The following is a 21179-nucleotide window of genomic DNA, read 5'->3' on the forward strand; positions in this document are numbered from 1 at the left end:
GTTGTTGGTAAAGTTGTTGAGGATTTTCCTTTGACAAAGTGGTAGAGGGTTTTTTTTTTTTTTTTAGTTTTGCCCAAAGTTGTTAAGCTTTTTTGAGCTATATTTAAGGAAATTCACCAAAATCTAGACTTCCGACATGGGACATTGCAGTGATTTCCGACTGGACACTGTTTCCGACTGCTGTATTCTGGCTATGTCCGGGAAGTTCTGGACGTATGGCATCCATACATAAACTTTAAGGATTTTTTTTAATGAAATGTGATATTAAACACTTGTATGAATTAGTTATAAAGATATATAATTTATTTATTTTTAAAATAGGTGGCAGAGTGATTTTAATAAAATGATTTCTACCTAAGACAGGATATTGCACCTGTGTTACTTGATAGGAGTGTGTGTGTGTGTATATTAGTCATAGCTGTCAACCTTTCCCTTTTTTGCAGGAAATTCCCTTATTATAGCATTGGGAATCAGCAGGGAGGGTTGACAGCTATGATATAGTGTGTATGTATGTAATTACTTATTTACCAGGACTAATAATTTTATGTTTAATAAAAGAGAGTGTGTACAATTGAAAGAATGATGTAGGCTAATCTTCTCTCATCCAGTCCCCTCCAGATGTTTTGGGGACTACAACTCCCATTATCCCCAGGCAGCACACCACTCGATGGATACTGTCCATGGTGTGGAACCTTCTCTCGGCAGTTAAGACATCAGTTGCTAAGAAATTGAAAATTAATAATATTCCATGTCGTACTGAGATTGCATTGACCTGTTATGATATGTCAAAGAGAAGCAATGAGGCAACCATTTGTTGGCGTGTGGAATAGTTTAACACAATACATAAGTCTATGGGGTTATGCCAGCAGTTCAACCTAGCAGTTTGAAAGCACACCAGTACAAGTAGACAATTAGGTACCACTGCAGCAGGAAGGTAAATGGCGTTTCCATGCGCTGTGGTTTCCATCATGGTGTTCCATTGCACCTGAAGCGGTTTAGTCATGCTGGCCACATGACCCAGAAAGCTGCCTGTGGACAAACGCCAGCTCCCTCAGCCAGAAAGTGAATTGAGTGCTGCACCCCATAGTCGCCTTTGACTGGACTTATCCAGGGGTCCTTTACCTTTTTTACCTTTACCTTTTTTCGCTTGTAATTATATTTGAGGTGTGTGTCTGAGAGAGATAGAGAGCAATGTAAAAATGGTATTTACATCATTGGAGAGAAGAACAGCATTATAGCCTATTATAGCCTATTTCTTGGTGGTTGTGGGTGATGCTGAGTTTTTGAATGGGCACTTCCTATCTTTTACTTTTCTGGGCTGCAGGTGTTCTTTGTTTCTATTTCAACTCTTCCTCAGGTTTGTGGTTTGGGGGCAAAGCTTCTTTTGCTCTCAGTCTATATGAGAACCCATCTGAGCTGATAAACAGCTGAAGGATGTGGGGCACAAGGTGGTGAATTTTCCACTGAAGCTGGTTTGCACACATGCGGCCTTTTCTCAGCACCCTGCCCTTGGCTCCCTCCCTCTTCTGGTTCATGCGTGCATGCGCACATGCACACACCCTTACAAAATGATTTGGTAGATGCCAGTGATTCAGATGGGTGCATAGGCTTAATTGAAATGAAATAACCTATTTATCCAGCACACAGAACAGGAGATGAAGGAGGGAAACTGTAACCCACAGATAGAGATGATAAAAAGGGGCAGAAGGTTTGAGGAAGGAGATACAGATCAGGAGTTGAGTTTCAAGTGGAAAGAGGCAACCTTCATTTATTTATTTCCTTCATCATTAAAATGTCATTTGATGTGGCAAAGGGAGCAGCAGCAGCAGCAGCAGGAAGAGGGGCACGCTAGGCTAAAAAATGTCCACACTGTCCTTGACTGAGAAATCTGGAAAGCAAGCTAATTGGAAGTGTCCATATGAAATGGTAATGTGGCACCCAGGTTCACTCAAGTTCCCTGTCAGGCTGCCAACTGTTCTGTAGAGCAACGTGAGCCCTGAATGAGTCCTGTCCTTGTTATAAGCTGAAATAAGCCTTCTATCTTCTCAAGCTCTGATCAGGCATGTGTCAGTGTTTTCACACAGCCTGACGTTTAAGTCAGCAGGGCGTCATTTTAAAAAGTCAAATTTCAGTGCCAGGCGATGGGCCATTTCAGATTTGCTGCAACTAAATGAGCTCAGATTCGCAAATGACCAATTATAGCAGAAGTTCTCCTCCCCATCACCACCCTGGTAAGCCACTGCAGCACTTTGAATTGTAAATTCCTGCAGTGTCAACGTGTCACACTCGATTTGAACGTGACACCAGGAGGGTTAGGAAAACTGACCCATACAGTGTATTGTGTAGCTAACGTCTCATATAAACTGAGCTCTCCTGCTATGTGTGCAGAGTTAGCATGCTAGTGCAATGCCTGTCTGGGCCACACATCCTTGGCATTATATGAACTCATCTGGAAACAAAGTGACCTGGTTTAAATGAGACATCAGTTGCTTGGAGTGCTTGCAGTAGCTTAGGACCAGACCAGGGTCAATAGAAACTGTAGGGATCTGCAATGCTTGCACAATCACATCTCATACAATTCTTGCAGTGGCAATGGACGTACTAGCTGGGGGAAGTGCTGCATGTTCTCAGGAGCAAAATATTGTGGTTTGACTGCTGGGTAAATGCCATTTCATGCACAATGCTTGCGATTGCAGTGCTGGGATATTGAGGGCCAGCAACCATATTTCCCCAATGACAACATCAGTTGAGGGCAGCCCACGTGGAGAACAGCTCAGCTGCACTGAAGTTAACTCCATTTGTATGTAATGGCTTCAGCACTTGTTGGGTATGGGTTTTGGGTGCTATTCTCAAAAGGAGCAACACAGCAAAATGAGTGATCTCTCCTACTTGGTGCAGACCCACCCAATATAGCATGATCATCTTCTACCAAATGTCTAGCTCCTTGTCATCACAGAGGTGGGCAATTGGCCTTAATGCTGTTCTGCAGCGAAAGTTGCTTGGCTTAACCTGGACCACTAGGTGGCAATACGGGCTGCAGGACATCACAGGACAAGAGACTCTGCTACAATGGGAGAAAGGAACCGTACCCCAAAAATCTCAGAATTCAGAGTGGCATTCTGCTACATTTGACTCACGACGAAACCCACTAAAATTAATGACCATGACTAAGTTAGGCCCATTAATATCAGTAGGTTTACTCTGAGTAAAACTTAATTGAATCCTAATTTTTAATGCATTATAAAGCACTTCATTGCTTTAGGTGGATGATTGTCTTAATCACCACCACACACTTTCAGTAAATCTTCCATGTTTAGAAGCAGTGTGCCTCTGATTACCAGAAACTCGGGGACACATAACAAGAGAAGGGACTCTTGCTTATGAGCTCCCCAGGGGAAATTTGCTGATTATTGTTGGAGACAGCGTCCTGGATTGCACGGGCATCCAATCTGATCTCCAAGGCGATGGAGGAATCAGTGCACGCAGTACATAGCACCTTATGATGCTCCAATGCACTGAATCAGTATCTCAGAAGTGGGCACAAAATCCTATGCCATCAATATGCACGAATTGTTGAACTCCAAACCCGGGGGGGGGGGGCTTGTTCTGTGCCTCTGAATACTCTTCTTCTTCTTCTTCTTCTTCTTCTTCTTCTTCTTCGCCTCCTTCTTTGCCTCCTTCTGAATTGCACAGATCCCTCCTGTGCATCATCTCAAGAGACTTAACTAGTGGAGAGACTCTCTCCCTTGGGGGAAAAAGGTGATGCTCAGCACAAATAGATGTGAGGCAGTATGTATATTATTATGCTGGACAGCATCACGAGTCTGCAGTGCGTCTGCTGTGGGGGATATGTAGCACAGCTCTGTTCTGGAATGCAAAGGTATATATATTTGTACTGACTTGACATCTGCTCCCTGTCCATAGGGAATCTTATCCGCTGGCATTACTGAGCATTCTCTTCATTTGGAGTAACTCTCTTTGCCAGGCATTTACAGCCCCCTTGTCACATCTGTTATATCAGGGCTGGGGCTTTGTTTCAGAGAGACATGTAGAGGAAGGTGGGAGAAATGGGTGCATTCTAGAAATCATATCATGCATTTTGCAAATACTTTTATTTCTTTAGATCCCTTTGGAATACGTAAAATTAATCCCAATTTAGTTCTCATTTATTTCAGTGGGAATGAATTCATGGTTAGTTTTGCATAGATTCTAAAGGGACCCAAGTGCAACTTACTTACTAATCTTGAGCATTTTAAAGATTGGAGTTATATTTCTTGCAAATACCGGACACAGCATGTGCTGGCCTGAGGAGCATTAAATGTAAGAGAAATGTCACTCAGTGCTAATCAGACTCTGCTCCTGAGTCAGCCAATCATGTCTCCCTGCTGGGTGCATATGGGGTAAGAGTTGACCACCAGTGAGAGCAGGGCTTCTTTGGCAGAAACTCCCATTTCCTGTTACAGGTGGGTAGCCGTGTTGGTCTGCCATAGTCAAAACAAAATAAAAAATTCTTTCCAGTAGCACCTTAGAGACCAACTAAGTTTGTTCTTGGTATGAGCTTTCGTGTGCATGCACACTTCTTCAGATACCTTCTTCAGATACTTCTTCAGGTATCTGAAGAAGTGTGCATGCACACGAAAGCTCATACCAAGAACAAACTTAGTTGGTCTCTAAGGTGCTACTGGAAAGAATTTTTTATCCAATTTCCTGGAATTCCCAGGAGAGACTCACACAACCTCTTCCCTGTTCTCTTTCCATGGAAGCTTAAAACCTTTTCGAATTTCAGATTGCATTAGTGAAATATACTCAATATACTCAATAGTGAAATTGTTATATTAGTGAAATATAACAATTAGCTAACTGTTAAGTTTTGTCAATTGGCGACTGCTATTTCTAACACTCTTTAAGTTTGTTGTTGTTTGATTGCCTCTCTCTTTTTAAATTTTGTGTGTATTTTTATTGTTGGTTCTGTTGTCGGTTGTTATCGTTCGGTCCTGTTGTAAAATGCTGTGGAATCCTTTTTGATGAAATGCAGCATAAAAATATTTTTAATATAAAATAAATAGCATGCACGGTACACGTTTATCGCATTCACTCTTTTCATTCTTATGCATAGACATCAAAATATTTTTTTAAAAACGACTTGGTTGAAAAATGAAATGTGCTAAGGGAAGAAACCTAACCCCACCATAGAGCTGGCTGAGGAGCCTTAGAAAGTGCCATAGCATTAAGTATCTCTCCGCTGGCAGAGACAGAAGTTTGCTGGCAGAATGGCAATACATTGCTAGAAAGGCCCTGGCACACCAGTGAAGAGCACAGGTGTTCCACTGGTGGGAGTGAAAACAGGGCAAGTTGGACATAGGCACAGGTATACCACATTTTCCCCAACCCATCCACAGAAATGGAGAAACTCCACAGCAGTCCCCGGAGCTGGTGCAATTAACCCCCTCTATTGTAGTTAATGGGAGGGAAGACGAACAGGCTGCCCCCATCTCCCACGCAGCAATAATGGCATAGCAATGGATGTGGTTGATGACTCTACAAGCCAATCTCTGGAATGCCTCCCTACTCTAGCATAGATGCAACTTAGGGTTGCTCTACTTAAGACCCTCTTATGAAGATCTAGAAGAGACAGGGACCAGCCAGGGCCCTTGAGAACCTCACAGACAACCAGTGCCACAGACTGGTAGAGCCCAAACAGCAGTCACTCCCTGGCTCTTGATTCTGGATTCTGGGTGCCCAGCAGCCCCCTACCCCTCCCTCGCAGGCTGCACCTCCAATTCCAAAATCTGTAAGGAGAATAAAAAGCAGATATTCAAATCGCCATTACAAAAGTGCCACGGTCTACTTTACCATGCTGGGGTGAGTAATAAGAATTTGATCCCCGCTTCAGTAGAATGCAACTCTCTTTAAATAGAAGATGTTTGTGCTTGGGTTTCATCAGATACATTCATTTCTGCCATTAGATGCTTCTGGTCCTGGCTACAGTGCAGCACAAAGTGCTTTGGGAGGCCTTATGTTTAACCCAGACAGAATACTCCCAGACACATAGAGCAGCTGTCATTGCTGTGTGTTGCTCTCTGGAAGTTGCAGAATTCCCATCAGCCCCAGCCAGCATGGCCGCCAGTCAGAGTTCTTTGGTGGCCCACAGGTTTCCCAGCACTGGCCTTAGACCATACATGAAGCTGCCTTATATCTAGTCAGAACATTGGTCCATCTAGCCTAGCATCAGCAACTCTCCGGGCAGGGTGTCTGGCCAAGGTCCTTCCCCAGCCTTGTTACCTGAGATGCTTTGAACTGGAGACACCAAGGACTGCATCTGGGCCTGACTGCATGCAAAGCTCTTTGCTGCCAGCTGCACCCTGGTTCTTCCCCAAATTTGCTTCTGTAGCAGAAGGAACTGCTGTCCTCCTTTCATCTCAGGAGCTCACAGGCCTTCACAAGCCCCAGAGCGGAAAGCTAAAACTGCTGTGAGGTGGGGCTAGTCCTGGCAATCAGTGCTCCATTCCCCACAGTGAGGAGAAATTAGAGCCCCTGAAACAGCAGTTCTGGCTTTCTTCAGGTGGAATAGCATTGACTAATCCCATCATGAAAGCACCCCGCCCTTATCCAAGAAACCCAGGCATTTAACCAAGAGCTCTCCCCAAGGAAGAAACTGTCAGAGAGGCTCTGGTTCCTAGAGCGAGGACTTTGTTTTAGCTCCATCCTTGGTAGCAGCTCAGGGGAAGTCTGTGTTGGTGATGGAACACCATTCAAGGGGACTGGCCAGTGCTTATTGCTGGAAGCTTCTGCCTCAGCTGCTTGGATTTTGAAGCTAGATGTCAGCCTGCTGAGACTGTAGGAATGTCAGTGTATCAACTGCTTTGCCGGCTGGCCATACAAACTGGGGAAAGGAAATCTATCTGAGTTCTTTTCTTCACCCCCATATAGTTATTCTCACAATAGCACAAGTTGGAAATCTCAGGCAGAATAAACACATGGCTCTGTCACAGCAACAAATTTCTAGTTGGTCCTGGGAATGGAGCTGGACACACACGTATCTTTGAGGGAATTGGTCTTCTTCCAAAATGCTGAATCCTTGAGGCCCAGACTGTGGGAACAGGTAGGTCCCTTTCAGTTCTCAGCCTTGCCGTCACCCTTGGCTGTTTCTCATGGAGGCGTTGCTGACGACAGATGGAGCGGAATCATCCCAGCTGCATCCCTGCCCTTTAGGCCCACATGTCATCATAATCGCTGCTGCTGTCAAATGAGCTGTTTCCAGGCCCAGCCTTGCAGTTCACCAAAGGTCTGGGGGAAGTTGTCGAACCTGAAGCAAAGAAGTGAGGGCATTTCAGGTCAGCTGCCTAGAAGCAGAAGGAAGGAAGGAGCTCAGAAAGAAAAGATGCTGAGGGGAAAGCTGAGGTGCTTGGTGACCTAACTATCCAGCTGCGAGGCCTCTCTGGAGGTCTTGCTGGGTAATGAGGGAGAAAACTATCGGCTTCTCAGGGTGGAGAGCTCTGGCCCCCACGCTTCTCTCTTTAGGTGATCTTGCTGTGCTTGACCATTGCTAGAGCCCTGCATTGTGGGCTGCAGTAATTGGCAGCCCTGTATTTAGATGAGGATGTGTAGCACCCACAGCCCTTAACTGTCCCACAACAGGAATCCATTTTGTCTAAGCCACAGATGGCCACCTGGCAGCCTAGAGGTCAGACACCCCCCTCCAAGCAATGCTATATGGCCCCTGTCATTTTAATCAAACGTCTGGCCATGGTTTCATGTGGAATATTTTTCTTTAACGTTGCATCTCTCTTTTGTATCTAACATGTAGGTACATTAGCAAACATGTGTGTAACACAATGCCTGGCCACACATGCTCCAAAACTGCAAAGCCTTAATTATCAGATGGTGTCAATTTCATTACAGAGAATGACCTCACTTTTGAAGGGATCAGATTGTGCTCGTCTCTGACGTTCAGAGTAGATACAACCTTGTTTTATTTTGCGATGACCTTTGAATGTGCTAGCTGACTAATTAAAGTTCCACTGATAACAATCCTACGCTTCACCTCCAAAGGAAGGCTCGTTTCCTGGATGGCTTTCCTGTTGCTCTGGTTTCTGGATGTTCTCATACCAGTCCGCGTCTCCAGAAGAGGTGCTGTCACTGTCTTCAGCTGCAGGTCCTGCTGGAGAAAACCATGGACTTCATTATGGCAGTGAGGAACTGGATCCAGCACAAGAAATCAGCAACAGCATCACAATTACTGTGTCCCCCCCCCCCAAGAAAGGTACAGAAAGGCTCTCACCTGCTTGTGGATAGGCCTCTGAGGTGGGGTGCTTGTTGTCCCCCTCCTCGTGCATAGCTGGCATTGCAAAATTGTAACGGGGAGGGTCTTCATCAGTCACTCGGTTCCTAAAAGAATCTGAAAGCAGGGGCCAAACAGACTTCATCATCAAGCTCCCGGGTGCAGGGGAAGGGGAGAGGGAGGTTTCTTTCAAAACACAGGGGTAGGAGGATCTACAGACTATCACTGTCACCCCCACCCCCACCCCCAAATGTCTTAGAAGCACAAGTTGATTTGTCAGGAAAGTAGGCTATTATATATGCTGTATTCAAACTGCCCACCTCTGAACCCTCAAACTTGCAGATCCTTTAACCCTAAGTTCCCACAGCTCTTAAAGTTTACAAGGTTTGCCCCTTGTGGCTTTTTCCCCTTTCCGGGCACACCAAAAGGGAAAAACTCCTCCTCAGGTCTGCCTGGGTGCCTTCCTGCTCCCTCCTTCCTCAGCCCTCTCCTGCTGCCTCTCTGCCCTCTCTCCCAACCTTGCCCCAACTAGCTGGGAGGGGCCAGTTGAACCCATGGGCTGCCCCTGCAGGGCATTTTCTGCTCCCTACCCAGTCCCTGCACAAACCCACTGATGGGAGTTTATTGGAGTGGGGGTGAAGAAACACACTGGACACATACTCAGCTTCCTAAATGCAACCCCTGTTATACCTAACAAACATTCAATTGCCTCTGAATGTGGATTGCATAATTACCCAGGCGCATAGATGTGGGGCACAGAAGTCTAACTTGCATCTCTCAGTAGAAAACCTGCACTGAATCTGCTTTTAAAGTCTGCAATGGGAAAATCTTCAGGGACTGTGGAGGGAGGGAGTTAGGGAAATAGCAGGTGGGCCAAACGGCACCAAGGAACAGTAGTGATGGAGAAGGAAGTGTTTAAAGAGCCTAACTAAATATTAAAATCAAATGTGTGGCATGCAGTTTTGTCTGCATTTCCCCTTTAATACTGATCTAAGTGAGACTTCCGAAACTGCTGCTAGTCATGCAGAGGGGTGTGTGTGAATATATACTGGGATATATTTGGGGGGGGGGGAGTGGGTGGAATTTTGATTAGGAAAACAGCACAAAGGAAAGGGTTAAACATCCCCCAGTAAAGTAGAACCACAAAGGATCACTTGGGATTATCATGGATGTATAGCTTGGCCCAAAGAAGCTGGGAAGTTTCTGACAAGAGAACAGTATGTTCCTGGCAGTGGTGAGATGCTCACTGTAGAAGGTAGACAGTTGCAGAGGTGGTTTGCTGTTGAAATCATAGTGTTCATAGTCGGAATCAGAGTCTTCGCTAAGGGGTGTAGGCAGCACTGCCGTTGCTGAAAGGGAGAAAGAAACATGAGTCCACTCAGGGAGAACCAGCTAGTGGAGCTATCAGGCAGGACTTCAGGGCAAAAGTCCAAGGTCAACTCAGAAGAGAAATGCAGAAGAAGGACTGGCTTACCCTGGGCTACACCCAACCTTCTCTATCTGCTACTGCCAGGGCTCTTGTGCCAGGGAATCAGTGAGTTTTATTGTCACACAACATAGGAATCCAACACAACAGTTGCACTAGCTGAAACTCACATCACGGCAGATTGCATGATCCATCGTGCAACAAAGCTGCCAGCAACCTGCTTATGAATTCTCCAGCATAATAGCATTTCACCGGCACAAAATATTTCAACCATTTTATCAGATGCATGAAATGCTATCTTTGCTTGGCAGAGTAGATAGATAGCTTGTAGATACGTAGAGACAAACACAGAGAGGCACGAAGGAGAAATGTAACCAGTGAAATCAGAGGGAAACAAAAATACAAAAAATGGCACTCTCAGACGCTTGCATAAAGTAACCATTCACAGAGCATTATTGATGATAAAAAACAAACATCTTGGAATGGGTACTGGCATTTATACAATATTGAAAGTACTGTACATTAGATTTTCTAGTTGTAGGCTTTTTTGGAGTTATATTATCTGTTTGAATTTTTTAAAAAAACACAAAAACCCCAACTACTATTTTTATGAAAATAAAATGGTTAAACTGAGAAGAATCCTGATAGAGACAATGTTATCAAAACAAACAGCATCACTGGTGGTGTGAGGCTGGTAATAACTGGGATTCACTAGCAAATACCAGCTCTGAGGTAGGGACTTTCCTCAGGAAAACTGTCTGTTGTGATCCTGATAATTATAAAACACATCCAACCACCAGCATTATTGGATAACTGCAGCCAAGAAGAGATTGGAATTGTTACTGTACATGAGAGAAGGGATAATGCAGTGCTAACATTTCGCTCCCAGCAGCCCACCAAGGACAGCCTTATGGGCTACTGTCGGGTAGATTCTGACCCAAACCATCAAACATGGAAACTAGCAAGTGCCAGGAAGACAGGAGAGAGAGAAAGAGACAGAGAAAGAGAAAGAGACAGAGAGACAGAGAAGGATAGGTGGTGGGTGGAATAAGGGAGATACAAGTGATGCCAGCAAACTATAACTTCCAATACCTTCTTCTTTGGGGAGGCTTGTGGGAACTTGCTGATAGTTGTTGCGTGTTCCAGTGGCTGAGACCTGCATGCTGTGATTTAGAAGGATGGGGGCAGCTGTTGAGGCACAGAGATTGGCACTATCTGCAACTGAAAACAGATATTTCATTCTGTAAGGCTCCCCTGCAGAGGGACTTTGCACGCAGATAGGAGTTTGACTCCCGCTCTGACAACAGTGGAGCTGGGGAGCCTGTGGCTTTCTAGATGTTGTCAGACTACAACTCCCATCATCCGTGACCATTGGCTGGGCTGGGCTGATGGGAGGAGTGCAGCAACATCTTGAGGGCCACAGCTCCCTCATTCTTGGCCTATACAGGCTTCCCTTCCACTCCTCAGAGGGTGCTGAGGTGACATTCTCACAACCAACTTCCACATGGTAATCGTATGAGTAACTATTGCATTATCTGGGGCAAGGGGAAACCAACACCCATGCTGCCAACTGAGCAGTGGAAAAGTGAAATATTCCTCCAATGGATGTGCTCTGTAAGAAAAGAACAGCATCTGCACAAATTTACTATGGAAAGAGATGATAGTTTGGAAAGGTCCAAAGGAAATATAGGCCCTCCATAGTAACTAAAGACAGGTCAGATATGACGTATGGCAACCCATAACGGATTTTGCCGAATTTCCTTGCTTGCTCAACAACTTTGGGCAAAACATTTCACCCTGCTCTTTCTAGGCACAGTGAATTTTTAAGAGTGGGTTTTTTGCAGAAAAGCTCTGAAGCAAAAAGAAAAAAAGGGTGTGGGTGCTCAGACACTGAGCTTTAAATTGCGGCGGGCTGTGCCTGGAAAAAGCAGAGGAAAGTTAAGTGTCGATAAGCCCAAAGTTGCATGCCCGGGTAACATCATTCATTCATGTAAAAGAAGTAAACATGAAAGCATTTTCTGGTCATCATACATAGCAAAATGACAACAATAAAATCCAACTGCAAAAAACTCCCAAAAAACAAAGAAATAGTAATTAGACACAATTTCCATCTCATATTAAAAGCTTGGGAAAACAAAAAGGGTTTTGCCTGGCACTAAAAGGACAACAGAACAGGCACTAAGCAGCAAGCTTCCTCAGAGACAGCACCCTAGAAGTGGGGCACCACAACCAAGCAGGCCCTCTCCCCTGTCTCAACCTGCCTCACCTCTGGCAACAGGGGCGCCTAGACAGGGCTGGCCCAATACCTTTTGGCCCCTGAAACAGACCCCAAAATGGCACCCCCATCCCTGCGAAGGAAGAAGGAGTGAGAGCAGATTGGAAACAATTGGGGTGGGGGTGGGGAGACAGATCAACGTTGGGATCTGCTGCTCCTGTGGATCCTGCCACCTGAGGCAGTTTACCTCACTTTACCTCATGGGCCAGACCTGCACCCAGAGGATGGTCTCTGAAGGACATTATAGGTATGCACCAGCACTCTGAACTGTGTCTGGCATCAGTGTGGCTTTTTAAAGCAATGTGGAGATATGTTTAGTTCACCTGGTTGCAGTTAGCAGCTTTGTGATTGTGTGTAGCACATAATTATTATTTTTTTGCATGTCAATGTTTCAAAAGGGGGGCAAGAAGTAGGGATATGCTACTAAACTATAGGGACAAACATCTGCCAAAATGACAGCGTCAGCCTGCAGGCTGGCTGAATGTGGCATCTTTAAAGCAAAAGAAATGAGTTTCCGACATGAATCCATATAACTAAATGCCCATAACAGGGGAGAAAATGAACACCTGGAGCCCAGAGAGATAGTGGCTCAATTACACACTTTTCTCTGAGAGGCTTCTAAGTCTCATTTGCAATCAACCCTTATACTTGAAATCTATCTGCACTGTCCTTCATATTTCAGGAAGCATTATAGACTTGTTATAAAGGAGGCTTCTGGAAGTGGCAGGGATACACTGAGACTGAAAAACATTTGACAGCTCGTGACAGCTTCTTGGTGGCAATATGAATCCATGGCAGGGACATTTTGCAGCATTTCTGATTCCTGCCAGGAAGGGATCTGGCATCTGTTTCGAAGCCTTCCTATAGTAGCTGTCCATCCAAAACACAGTATATTATATCCACTCCACCAAATTTCCCATAGCATTATTTATACGTAGGTTTCCTCCTTCTATAGTGCTGGTGATGCCCAGCATACCAATGGTACCGTTTTCTCTTCGCTTGTGTCGCAAAATGGTGATAATTAGAGTCAGAATGGCCAAAAGAAGAAGAAGACCCAGGACAATGCAGAGAATTTGCAGTATCTGGTATGATGGTCTAACATCTAAGTTCTCAGGTGCAGTCCAACCTGCAAATGGAAACATTAGCAGTTGTGGGTGGGTGGTAAAGATGGAGAATAGAAGAAGAAGAAGAAGAAGAAGAAGAAGAAGAAGAAGAAGAAGAAGAAGAAGAAGAAGAAGAAGAAGAAGAAGTCAATTTCAGTTTCTCTCCATTTTCCCAGTTCAGTTCATCCCATGATGATTTTTTTTCCAAGTAGGCATTAAAATATATATGCATTTTGTGCAAAAACATTCTCCTAATATAGCTATTTTTGAACACAATTATGCATAGTGGATTTATGTTGCATTTGTGATGTCCAATTATGTCTTATTATGTTATTGTTATTTATTGTTTGTAAAGTGCTTTGGGATTCGTTTGAATGAAAAGTGGAATAGAAATACAACCAGTCAATCAGTGTCCCCCCCCCCTCAACAGAATGCATTTTGCATGCTATTTTCAACAAATAAGCACATTTTTGTATGCATTCTTTGGTTTGCGAACCACATGGCAAAATTGAAAGTAGTGCAGATTTCAAAGGAGAGCTGTATTCTGATTTGCTAATTGGCTCAGGAAGTGTGAATTTGGAAAATTTCCATTAAATGCAAAATAAGCAAATCCTCAAGCCTCTAATGTGTGGAAGGGAGAAGGACAAGGAAGAGGGAAACAGCCTTCTAAGCTTGTGTTTGATTTTGTGCCATTTCTGTGTTTTCTTTGTTCTTATACCATAAATGTGTTGCTGTTGCTGCTGCTGGTGCTGGTGCTGTTGTTATGAGTTTGGGAAGGGGGGTAGTAGGCTGTATGCTAAGACCCTTCTAATGTCTGGGCCCCCTTCTAATTCCTGGAATAGCAAGCCGGGCTTGCTTCCTGGTGAGGTAATGGGCCACTAAGAAAACAACAGGAGTGGATCAGGGTGCCCCCCCCCAACTCACAAGTAGTTAGAAAGACAAAGGCTAGAGTTGAGAGTGGAGTTATGTGTGCTGGAAGCTGGAAGCAAGGCAGCCAGCTGGGAAGGCAGAGCATCAGAGCCATGCCTGATTTCTCCAGGAATCCAAGGCTGCAGCTATGAGAGAAGCAAGGCCTTATGGGGGTGTTAATGCTGTGAATCCCTCCATTGCAGGTTCTGGTTGTAAATATGTGCAAATAAACCATAAACCATATTAACTCTCCAGTCTCCGCTGTACCTCATTCCAAAGGAAACACGAATCCTGAGTAAGTGCCTGGAGCCCCTGGAATCTTGCACCACTCAAGAGACTGGGGTGGCATGTAACATTATCACAATGATTATGATTATGACTATTAAATTTATTAAGGTCCCCTAAGGTCCCAGGGCAGGTTACAACGTTAAAGCACAACACAATATTAAAGCCAGTCTAAAACAACGTAGTAGCATGGCATAACCGTGGATGAAGACTAGTCTTACTATGGTTTCAGTTACCCAGCTGTGCATACAGTCCCTATGTCACCTAGAGGACACAGACCAGGAACAAGGGCTATATAAAGATAAAAGCAGAGAGTTTAGAGGGTGGGTGTTTGTTCATATGGGTACTGATCACACAGGCAGACAAGACCAAACAAGCTGAGATCATGATTTTATGCTACCTCCTTTTGTAACTGAGCCTGAGCACAGACTGGAGATGCAATACTGTCTGCAGGAGAAAGTGCCTTGAGGCTTGAACTTACGTGGACTGGTCAGGTGGGAAACTGGAGTCACTGCTTCTGTCGCTTGTGTGTTTGCAGGGCCCGCCAAACCCCGTGAGCCTGAAATCCAGAAAAGAGCACAGAAGAGTAAAGAACCAGCAACACCTAAGTACCGTATTAATTTTTGGGTTAGAGAGCAGGAGACAGAGAAAGAGGGTCTAGACCAGGCATCCCCAAACTCAGCCCTCCAGATGTTTTTGGACTACAACTCCCATAATCCCTAGCTAACAGGACCAGTGGTCAGGGATGATGGGAATTGTAGTCCCAAAACATCTGGAGGGCCTGGTCTAGACTGCATCTTCTCAGGATCCTGGGTGGGTGAGAAGGGACCCACAGCTCCTGCTTTTTCCTCTTAGTCCCCCCCACATAGTTTTTACGGTTCTGTTTTATTGTATTTTAATCATAGATTTTAAGCAAATCAGCAGCAGTGCAGGGATTGCCAGAGACCCTCCCTCATTTGCAGATACCTTTGTATTGAGCTCAGGCAGACTAAGCAGCCTGTGCTCATTTCATGTCAGCACCCGGCAGCCATGCAGATCAGCAGGAAACAGTGTCGGGTAAAGCACATAGCAGGCTTGGGGTAAAACAGAGACAACTGGGAGCTCCTTTAGACTGCGATACATGTTGTGGCAGCGGCTTCTGCACCATCAAACGAGTTACCTAACTACTCTGCAACGTAACCAGGGCATTTTCAGGTGGTGGGTGGGCCTGTTGCCCAGTGACACCTCAATCACCCCCCCTTCAGGGAAGCCAAACAGCATCATGGCATGAAGCCCCTGCTGAAGCAGGGAAACCAGAAGGGACCCCTTGCTTGGACCCTGTGGCTACTCTCTGTATTGGGCTGGCATGGCATAGATTTCAACCACTCCTCTTTCTATGCAAATCACTGCAAATTGTGGTGAAATGAATTCAATAATGGAAAAATGAGAAACCAAGAAAACTGAAATTGACAGATCCTACTACAGTGGAACCTTGGTTGTCAAACGTAATCCGTTCTGGAAGACTTCCGAAATGTTCAACAACCGAGGCGCAAAGGACTATTGGAAATTTCCACTGAGAAAATTGAAAAACACGCAGCGGAAGCCATTTGGCTTCCGAGGCGCGTTCGAAAACGGAAGCATTTACTTCCGGGTTTTCGGTGTACAGGTTTCGAAGCATTTGGCTTCCGAGACACTCAAAAACCGAGGTTCCACTCTATTGCTATGTGTTGTTCACTCATCTCAGCAATTGTCACCAGCCTGCTGCTGTAAAGGGTTTAATGGTGTGCCTAGTTAAGCTCTAATTATCACTCGGTGAGATTTCTGCACGTGATTGCTATTCCGCTCCCACCTTACCATTTTTCTTCTTTATATACCTACCAATTAAGATTTTATTTTATGCATCCAATGAAGAGGGCCCAAGTTTATGAAAGGTTACGCTGTAATAAATTTGCTAGTCATTAAGGTGCCTCATGGAAGCACTTGGATCATTTTTTAGACTGGCAGCAAAGAGGGGAACAAATAGCCCAGTTCACCAACGTGATCGACTAAGCCTGCAGGGGGGAAGAATCCCAGGCTCCAGGTGGGATTTCTGTCTCCATTTCAGCTAGTGATCTAAATTTGGCCTGTCTTTACTCTGGAATGCTTTTAGGCATGTGATCTATTCTTGGCTTCACCTTCTGCAGACAGTCCACAGGTGAGAATGTGTTAAATGGATATTAATGTCTGGCAAGGCAAAAATGCAGGCAAGTCCTTAAACTTGAAGGGAAGTGGTGGGAGGAAAGCTCCAGGCAGATGGTGGTGAGGAATATTAATGGACAATCACTTGTCCCCACCAGAAGAGGACATCCAGGGAAGCTGAATGTTGAAAGATTCAGGACAGACTGCACCCCAAAAGCAGTACTTCTTCACGCAGCACGTAGTTAAAACTATGGAACTTGCTCCCACAGGTGGCAGTGATGGCCACCAACTTGGAGGCTTTGAAAGAGGATTAGACAAATTCACAGAGTTTATCCATGATGGCTACTAGCCATGATGGCTATGTTCTGCCTCCACAGTTGGAGGCAGCAACACTCCTGAATGCCAGTTGCTGGAAACCACAGGAAAGGAGAGTGCTCTTGTGCTCCTGTTCTGCTCCTTGGTTTCCCATGGGCATCTGGTTGGCCTCTGTGAGAACAGGATGCTGCACCCCATTGGCCTAACCCAGCAGGATCTTCTGGTGTTCATATCTGCCTATTTCAGTTGCTCCTGGTTTTTCTTTCCCCCCAGACTTAAGTTCAGGACTTGGTCGGAGAATGGCATCGCAAAATTGAATTCCCAAGGAGGGTGGCATTTTGGTTCACATGGCACTCTGGAATCATAGAATCATAGAGATGGAAGAGACCACAAGGGCCATCCAGTCCAACCCCCTGCCAAGCAGGAAACACCATCAAAGCATTCCTGACAGATGGCTGTCAAGCCTCTGCTTAAAGACCTCCAAAGAAGGAGACTCCACCACACTCCTTGGTAGCAAATTCCACTGCCGAACAGCTCTCACTGTCAGGAAGTTCTTCCTAATGTTTAGGTGGAATCTTCTTTCTTGTAGTTTGAATCCATTGCCCCGTGTCCGCTTCTCTGGAGCAGCAGAAAACAACCTTTCACCCTCCTCTATATAACATCCTTTTATATATTTGAACATGGCTATCATATCACCCCTTAACCTTCTCTTCTCCAGGCTAAACATACCCAGCTGGAAAGTTCAGATGACATAGCTTTGCCTTCAAACGCCAACTGAATCAGAGTTCTCCCCTGTCCTTAACTGTTCCTACCTTTAACTACCTCTGTGGTTGAAATCTGCACCAGAGAGAGGGACAGAAAAAGAGAAGGCATACTGGAGATGCCAGTTAAGGGCAATTACCATTGCAGATCACACCAGCAGCTGCAAACTGGGCAGCGCACACATTGCTGTTGTTGTAGAGCCAGGTACAGCTGGCGAGCGACTTTTCTGTTCCGGAGCAGGCATAGTACATCTTGCCCATCAGTGTGTGGCTGAAAGGCACTCTCGGGGCTGAGGCCTTCTCACTGCAGTTCAATGAGTGACAGAGCACATCAGCCTCATCCTGGTACCAGTTACCGTCACACACAGTGTTCCAGGTGCCCCGGTAATAAACCTCCACTCGGCCGGCACAAGCATCTAGTCCTTCTGACAGCCGCCACTCCTGGTGCTCTGCAGAGGTGATGGGAGTGAGGGAGAGAAATAGAATCAGCAAAGATCAAACAGCCGGCGAAATGCCGTTCTTATGCTGTAATAGTCGCTGCTGCATTATCAGCACCAGTGATTTCCTTTCCTTGTAGGCCAGAGCTATATCTGTTACATGGAAGGCATTTTCATGTGTGCTGCTAAGAACTGTAGTAGAGCAGTTTCCTGTACTTGAGGACTGAGATTGCCATGCTGATCAGAACATGTATTCAAGTTTAAAATGTCTCTCTTCTGTTTACCAGATCATAACATTCAGAAAGAATGGACCAGACGGAGGCTAAGGACATGGTAGGGTGCCCATTCGTTTTCAAGCTTGCCGTCTTCCATTTTCTGTCCCACAGTAATAAACGCCGTTTTCCCTCCTTCGTCTTCTTACGATATTTTTAAAAACGAGCTCCCATCCAGAGCGGCGTGGGGGTGGGGGTGGGGAGCTTTTTGACGTTTCAATTCAGCAATGAAGACGTCAAATGCTACCATGTGTCTCAAAGTCACTTTAGGTGTCATGTGTGAAAGCAGCGGGGATGTGCTTAGCATAACTTATGCTAATGTGCTTTCTGGGAAACATTCCAAGAGAAGATTCCATGGGAGGTGTGGAGGTCAGCGCAGGAGATCCCCATTCTTGCTAAGTGCTGACACCCTGGCTTGCAGGCCAGGCATTGAGAGGAACAGGGCCACATGTTTTTCAAGAGAGCTACATTCAGTACACGTGGATGTCAAAACACTTGCACTACTTGCTTAGGCCTGGGACTTTTTCAGAGACATAAAGTTTGTTTCACAGTTAATTATTGAATAAGATAAAAGGCGGTCCTCCTGATGTCTCCAGCTGCCCCAAAGAAAAATGCAGGACTGGAGGGACCTTTGGCCTGATCCAGGAGGGCTCTGCTTCATATACATGTATTTCTACTGATCTCTGTTAAAAACAAAAAAAACAAAACTGAACCCTGCAGGGAGCTGACATTTCTCTTAAGATGGTACTGAGCTAAAATTCATAAATACCAATACAAGACCAATAAATACAAGACCAAGAACAAACTTAGTTGGTCTCTAAGGTGCTACTGGAAGGATTTTTTTTTTTTTTAGTGATAAATATGTGTCTATCTTTGAGGAATAGATTTCTGCTTGATCTTTCCTTTTAGCTCTGCACAAGAGATGCACTTCTGTCATACGGCTGTCAGAAAATATATGCACGGGACATGAAATTTAAAGCAGAGATGTCCCAGTGTCCACATGCAGTTAACATTAGGCCAGCAACATCATTTTATCTGGTATTGCGAATTCCTTTCTGTACTAGTTCTTGGCTGCTCCACCAGGCTCAGAATACAGACAAAAAGGATAAAGGATTGGAAATGCCCTGGCTGCTTCTTCTGACATGTTTTAATGAGGTGGGTGGAAAGACTTCTGCTTCCCCTTGTCCTCTGTTACCAGTCTTAGGATGGAGGGAAGGAAAGCAGGGATGTCAAGCAACTTCTTCCCTGTCTCCTCCCACCTCCACCAATACATCTGCATTTGGTGGAGTCTCCAAGTATTAGCATGGCAATGTGAGTCTGGTCATTAAGGCCTGATCATGGGATAATGAGAGTTTGTCATCTCCAGGATTAGGAAATGGGCAGTATGAGTAGACACGTGTATGCGTGCACATGTGCACACACACAGAGAGAGGAAAATATATGTGCTCACCTGAACATATTACACCGGCATCTTCCTTGTGTCCGCAGTCATGGTTCCTCTCAAATGAACAGTCCCACAAAAAAGACTCATTCCCCAAGCACTTCACTTCATCCAAATAGATGGGGCCTGTCCCCTTCTGGAAATGAGAGGCAATTGGAGCCTGAAGAGCCCAGCCGCAATGCAGTTGCCGGCACACGACTCCAGCATCAGCCAGGTCCCAGTTGTCATCACATATGGTGCCCCAGGTACCGTTGAATTCAACCTCCACCCTGCCGGAACAGTTGCTTCTTCCACCCACCAAACGTAGCTTCCGTGTTTCTGCAGGAAAGAGGCAGAGAAGTGTTGGATCAGAAGTCACACAGTGGGAGAACAAAGAAATAGAAGGAAGGATGGATGGATGGATGGATGGATGGATGGATAGATAGGTATCTAAATTTACAGATCTAAATTTAATATAGTACAACTTGCTAAAACAGCAAGGCAAAGAAAGCTCATACATTCCAAAGCTCCCAACATCCTTATGTTACTTGGGAAATTCAGATCTGGCATGTATAAACACATGTATGAAGCTGATGTGTTGAGTTGGTTCATGCATGCATGTCCATCACTTGATGACTCACATGTAGGAATGGTCCTCACAGATATATCCATGGTTTTATCTTACTAAACATTTACACGAGTGCAACAACTTTTAGCTGCAAAATGTAAGTTCTCCACCCTCTGCTCTCCCCATGCAGCCTCACCCAAATCTGCTCTGGGTTTCCCCCCAACTTGGGGGTGCATGGGGAAAGGAGAGGGTGGGGAAGTTACACTGCACAGCTAAAAGTTGTTGCACTAGCATTACTGTTTAGTTGGATACCTCCCACAGATACAACTTTCATATCCCCTCATTTCCTTTTGCTTTGCAATGAGAGCTTCCCTCCAACCAAACTGAATCAGTTTGTCATATTCAACTGCCAATTATTCAGGCCGTTTACACATGCAGTAGAATGAGATGGGGGGGGGGGTCAGGTGGTTGCATGGACTGTAGCTCAGTCTGCATGTATTAAAAAAGAAGAAAAACCAACAATACCAAAGCAAGTGCTTACTGATAGGAAATCAGTGCAAAGGGTGATGTTCTGGACTTAGAACAATTCTCCTCAGTTTGCTATGTGCAGGAAGTTAAAAGCAAAAGTGTGGAAAAGCCGTCAATGTTAGTATTTCACCCCCTTCCTTTGTGAGAATCGTGTGACTTATGGTCTGAGAGAAGGGGGAGGGAACTGAGTCTTTGATCTCTTAATTAACTTCTCTGTGTCAGACAGAATGTGACCTTCACTGTGTGTGTTAGACTGGGTTCGTTCTGGAGATAAGATGTGTGGAAGAAACCTAGCCACACAAGCTGTATAGTTATGTATATATTGTAGCTTGTAGAAAATAAAAGAAGAACTGTTTCAAGTTAATATAGCCAGCGCTTTATTCAACCTCTGAGGAAGTGAGGGTGCTCATGACAGACAGTCTTGAGTCCAGATATTATGATT

At 45.1% G+C, this 21179-nt stretch overlaps 1 protein-coding gene across 1 annotated transcript in view; it reads right to left on the reverse strand.

Annotated features, from left to right (window-relative positions):
• Positions 1–6909: 6909 nt before the first annotated feature.
• Positions 6910–21179, reverse strand: part of CD6 (CD6 molecule) — a 38004-nt gene continuing 23734 nt past the window's right edge. The window contains exons 3-11 of the mRNA XM_033140510.1: positions 19672–19980; positions 17653–17961; positions 14761–14838; positions 12959–13108; positions 10800–10922; positions 9490–9630; positions 8282–8398; positions 8045–8161; positions 6910–7306 (exon numbers count right to left, since the gene is read on the reverse strand). Of these exons, the coding sequence (XP_032996401.1) occupies positions 7209–7306; positions 8045–8161; positions 8282–8398; positions 9490–9630; positions 10800–10922; positions 12959–13108; positions 14761–14838; positions 17653–17961; positions 19672–19980 (1442 nt within the window). The 3' untranslated portion in view covers positions 6910–7208. The remainder of the gene's footprint in view (positions 7307–8044; positions 8162–8281; positions 8399–9489; positions 9631–10799; positions 10923–12958; positions 13109–14760; positions 14839–17652; positions 17962–19671; positions 19981–21179) is intronic.

This window comes from Lacerta agilis, chromosome 1 (genome assembly GCF_009819535.1).
Source record: "Lacerta agilis isolate rLacAgi1 chromosome 1, rLacAgi1.pri, whole genome shotgun sequence".
Classification (NCBI taxonomy): domain Eukaryota; kingdom Metazoa; phylum Chordata; class Lepidosauria; order Squamata; family Lacertidae; genus Lacerta; species Lacerta agilis.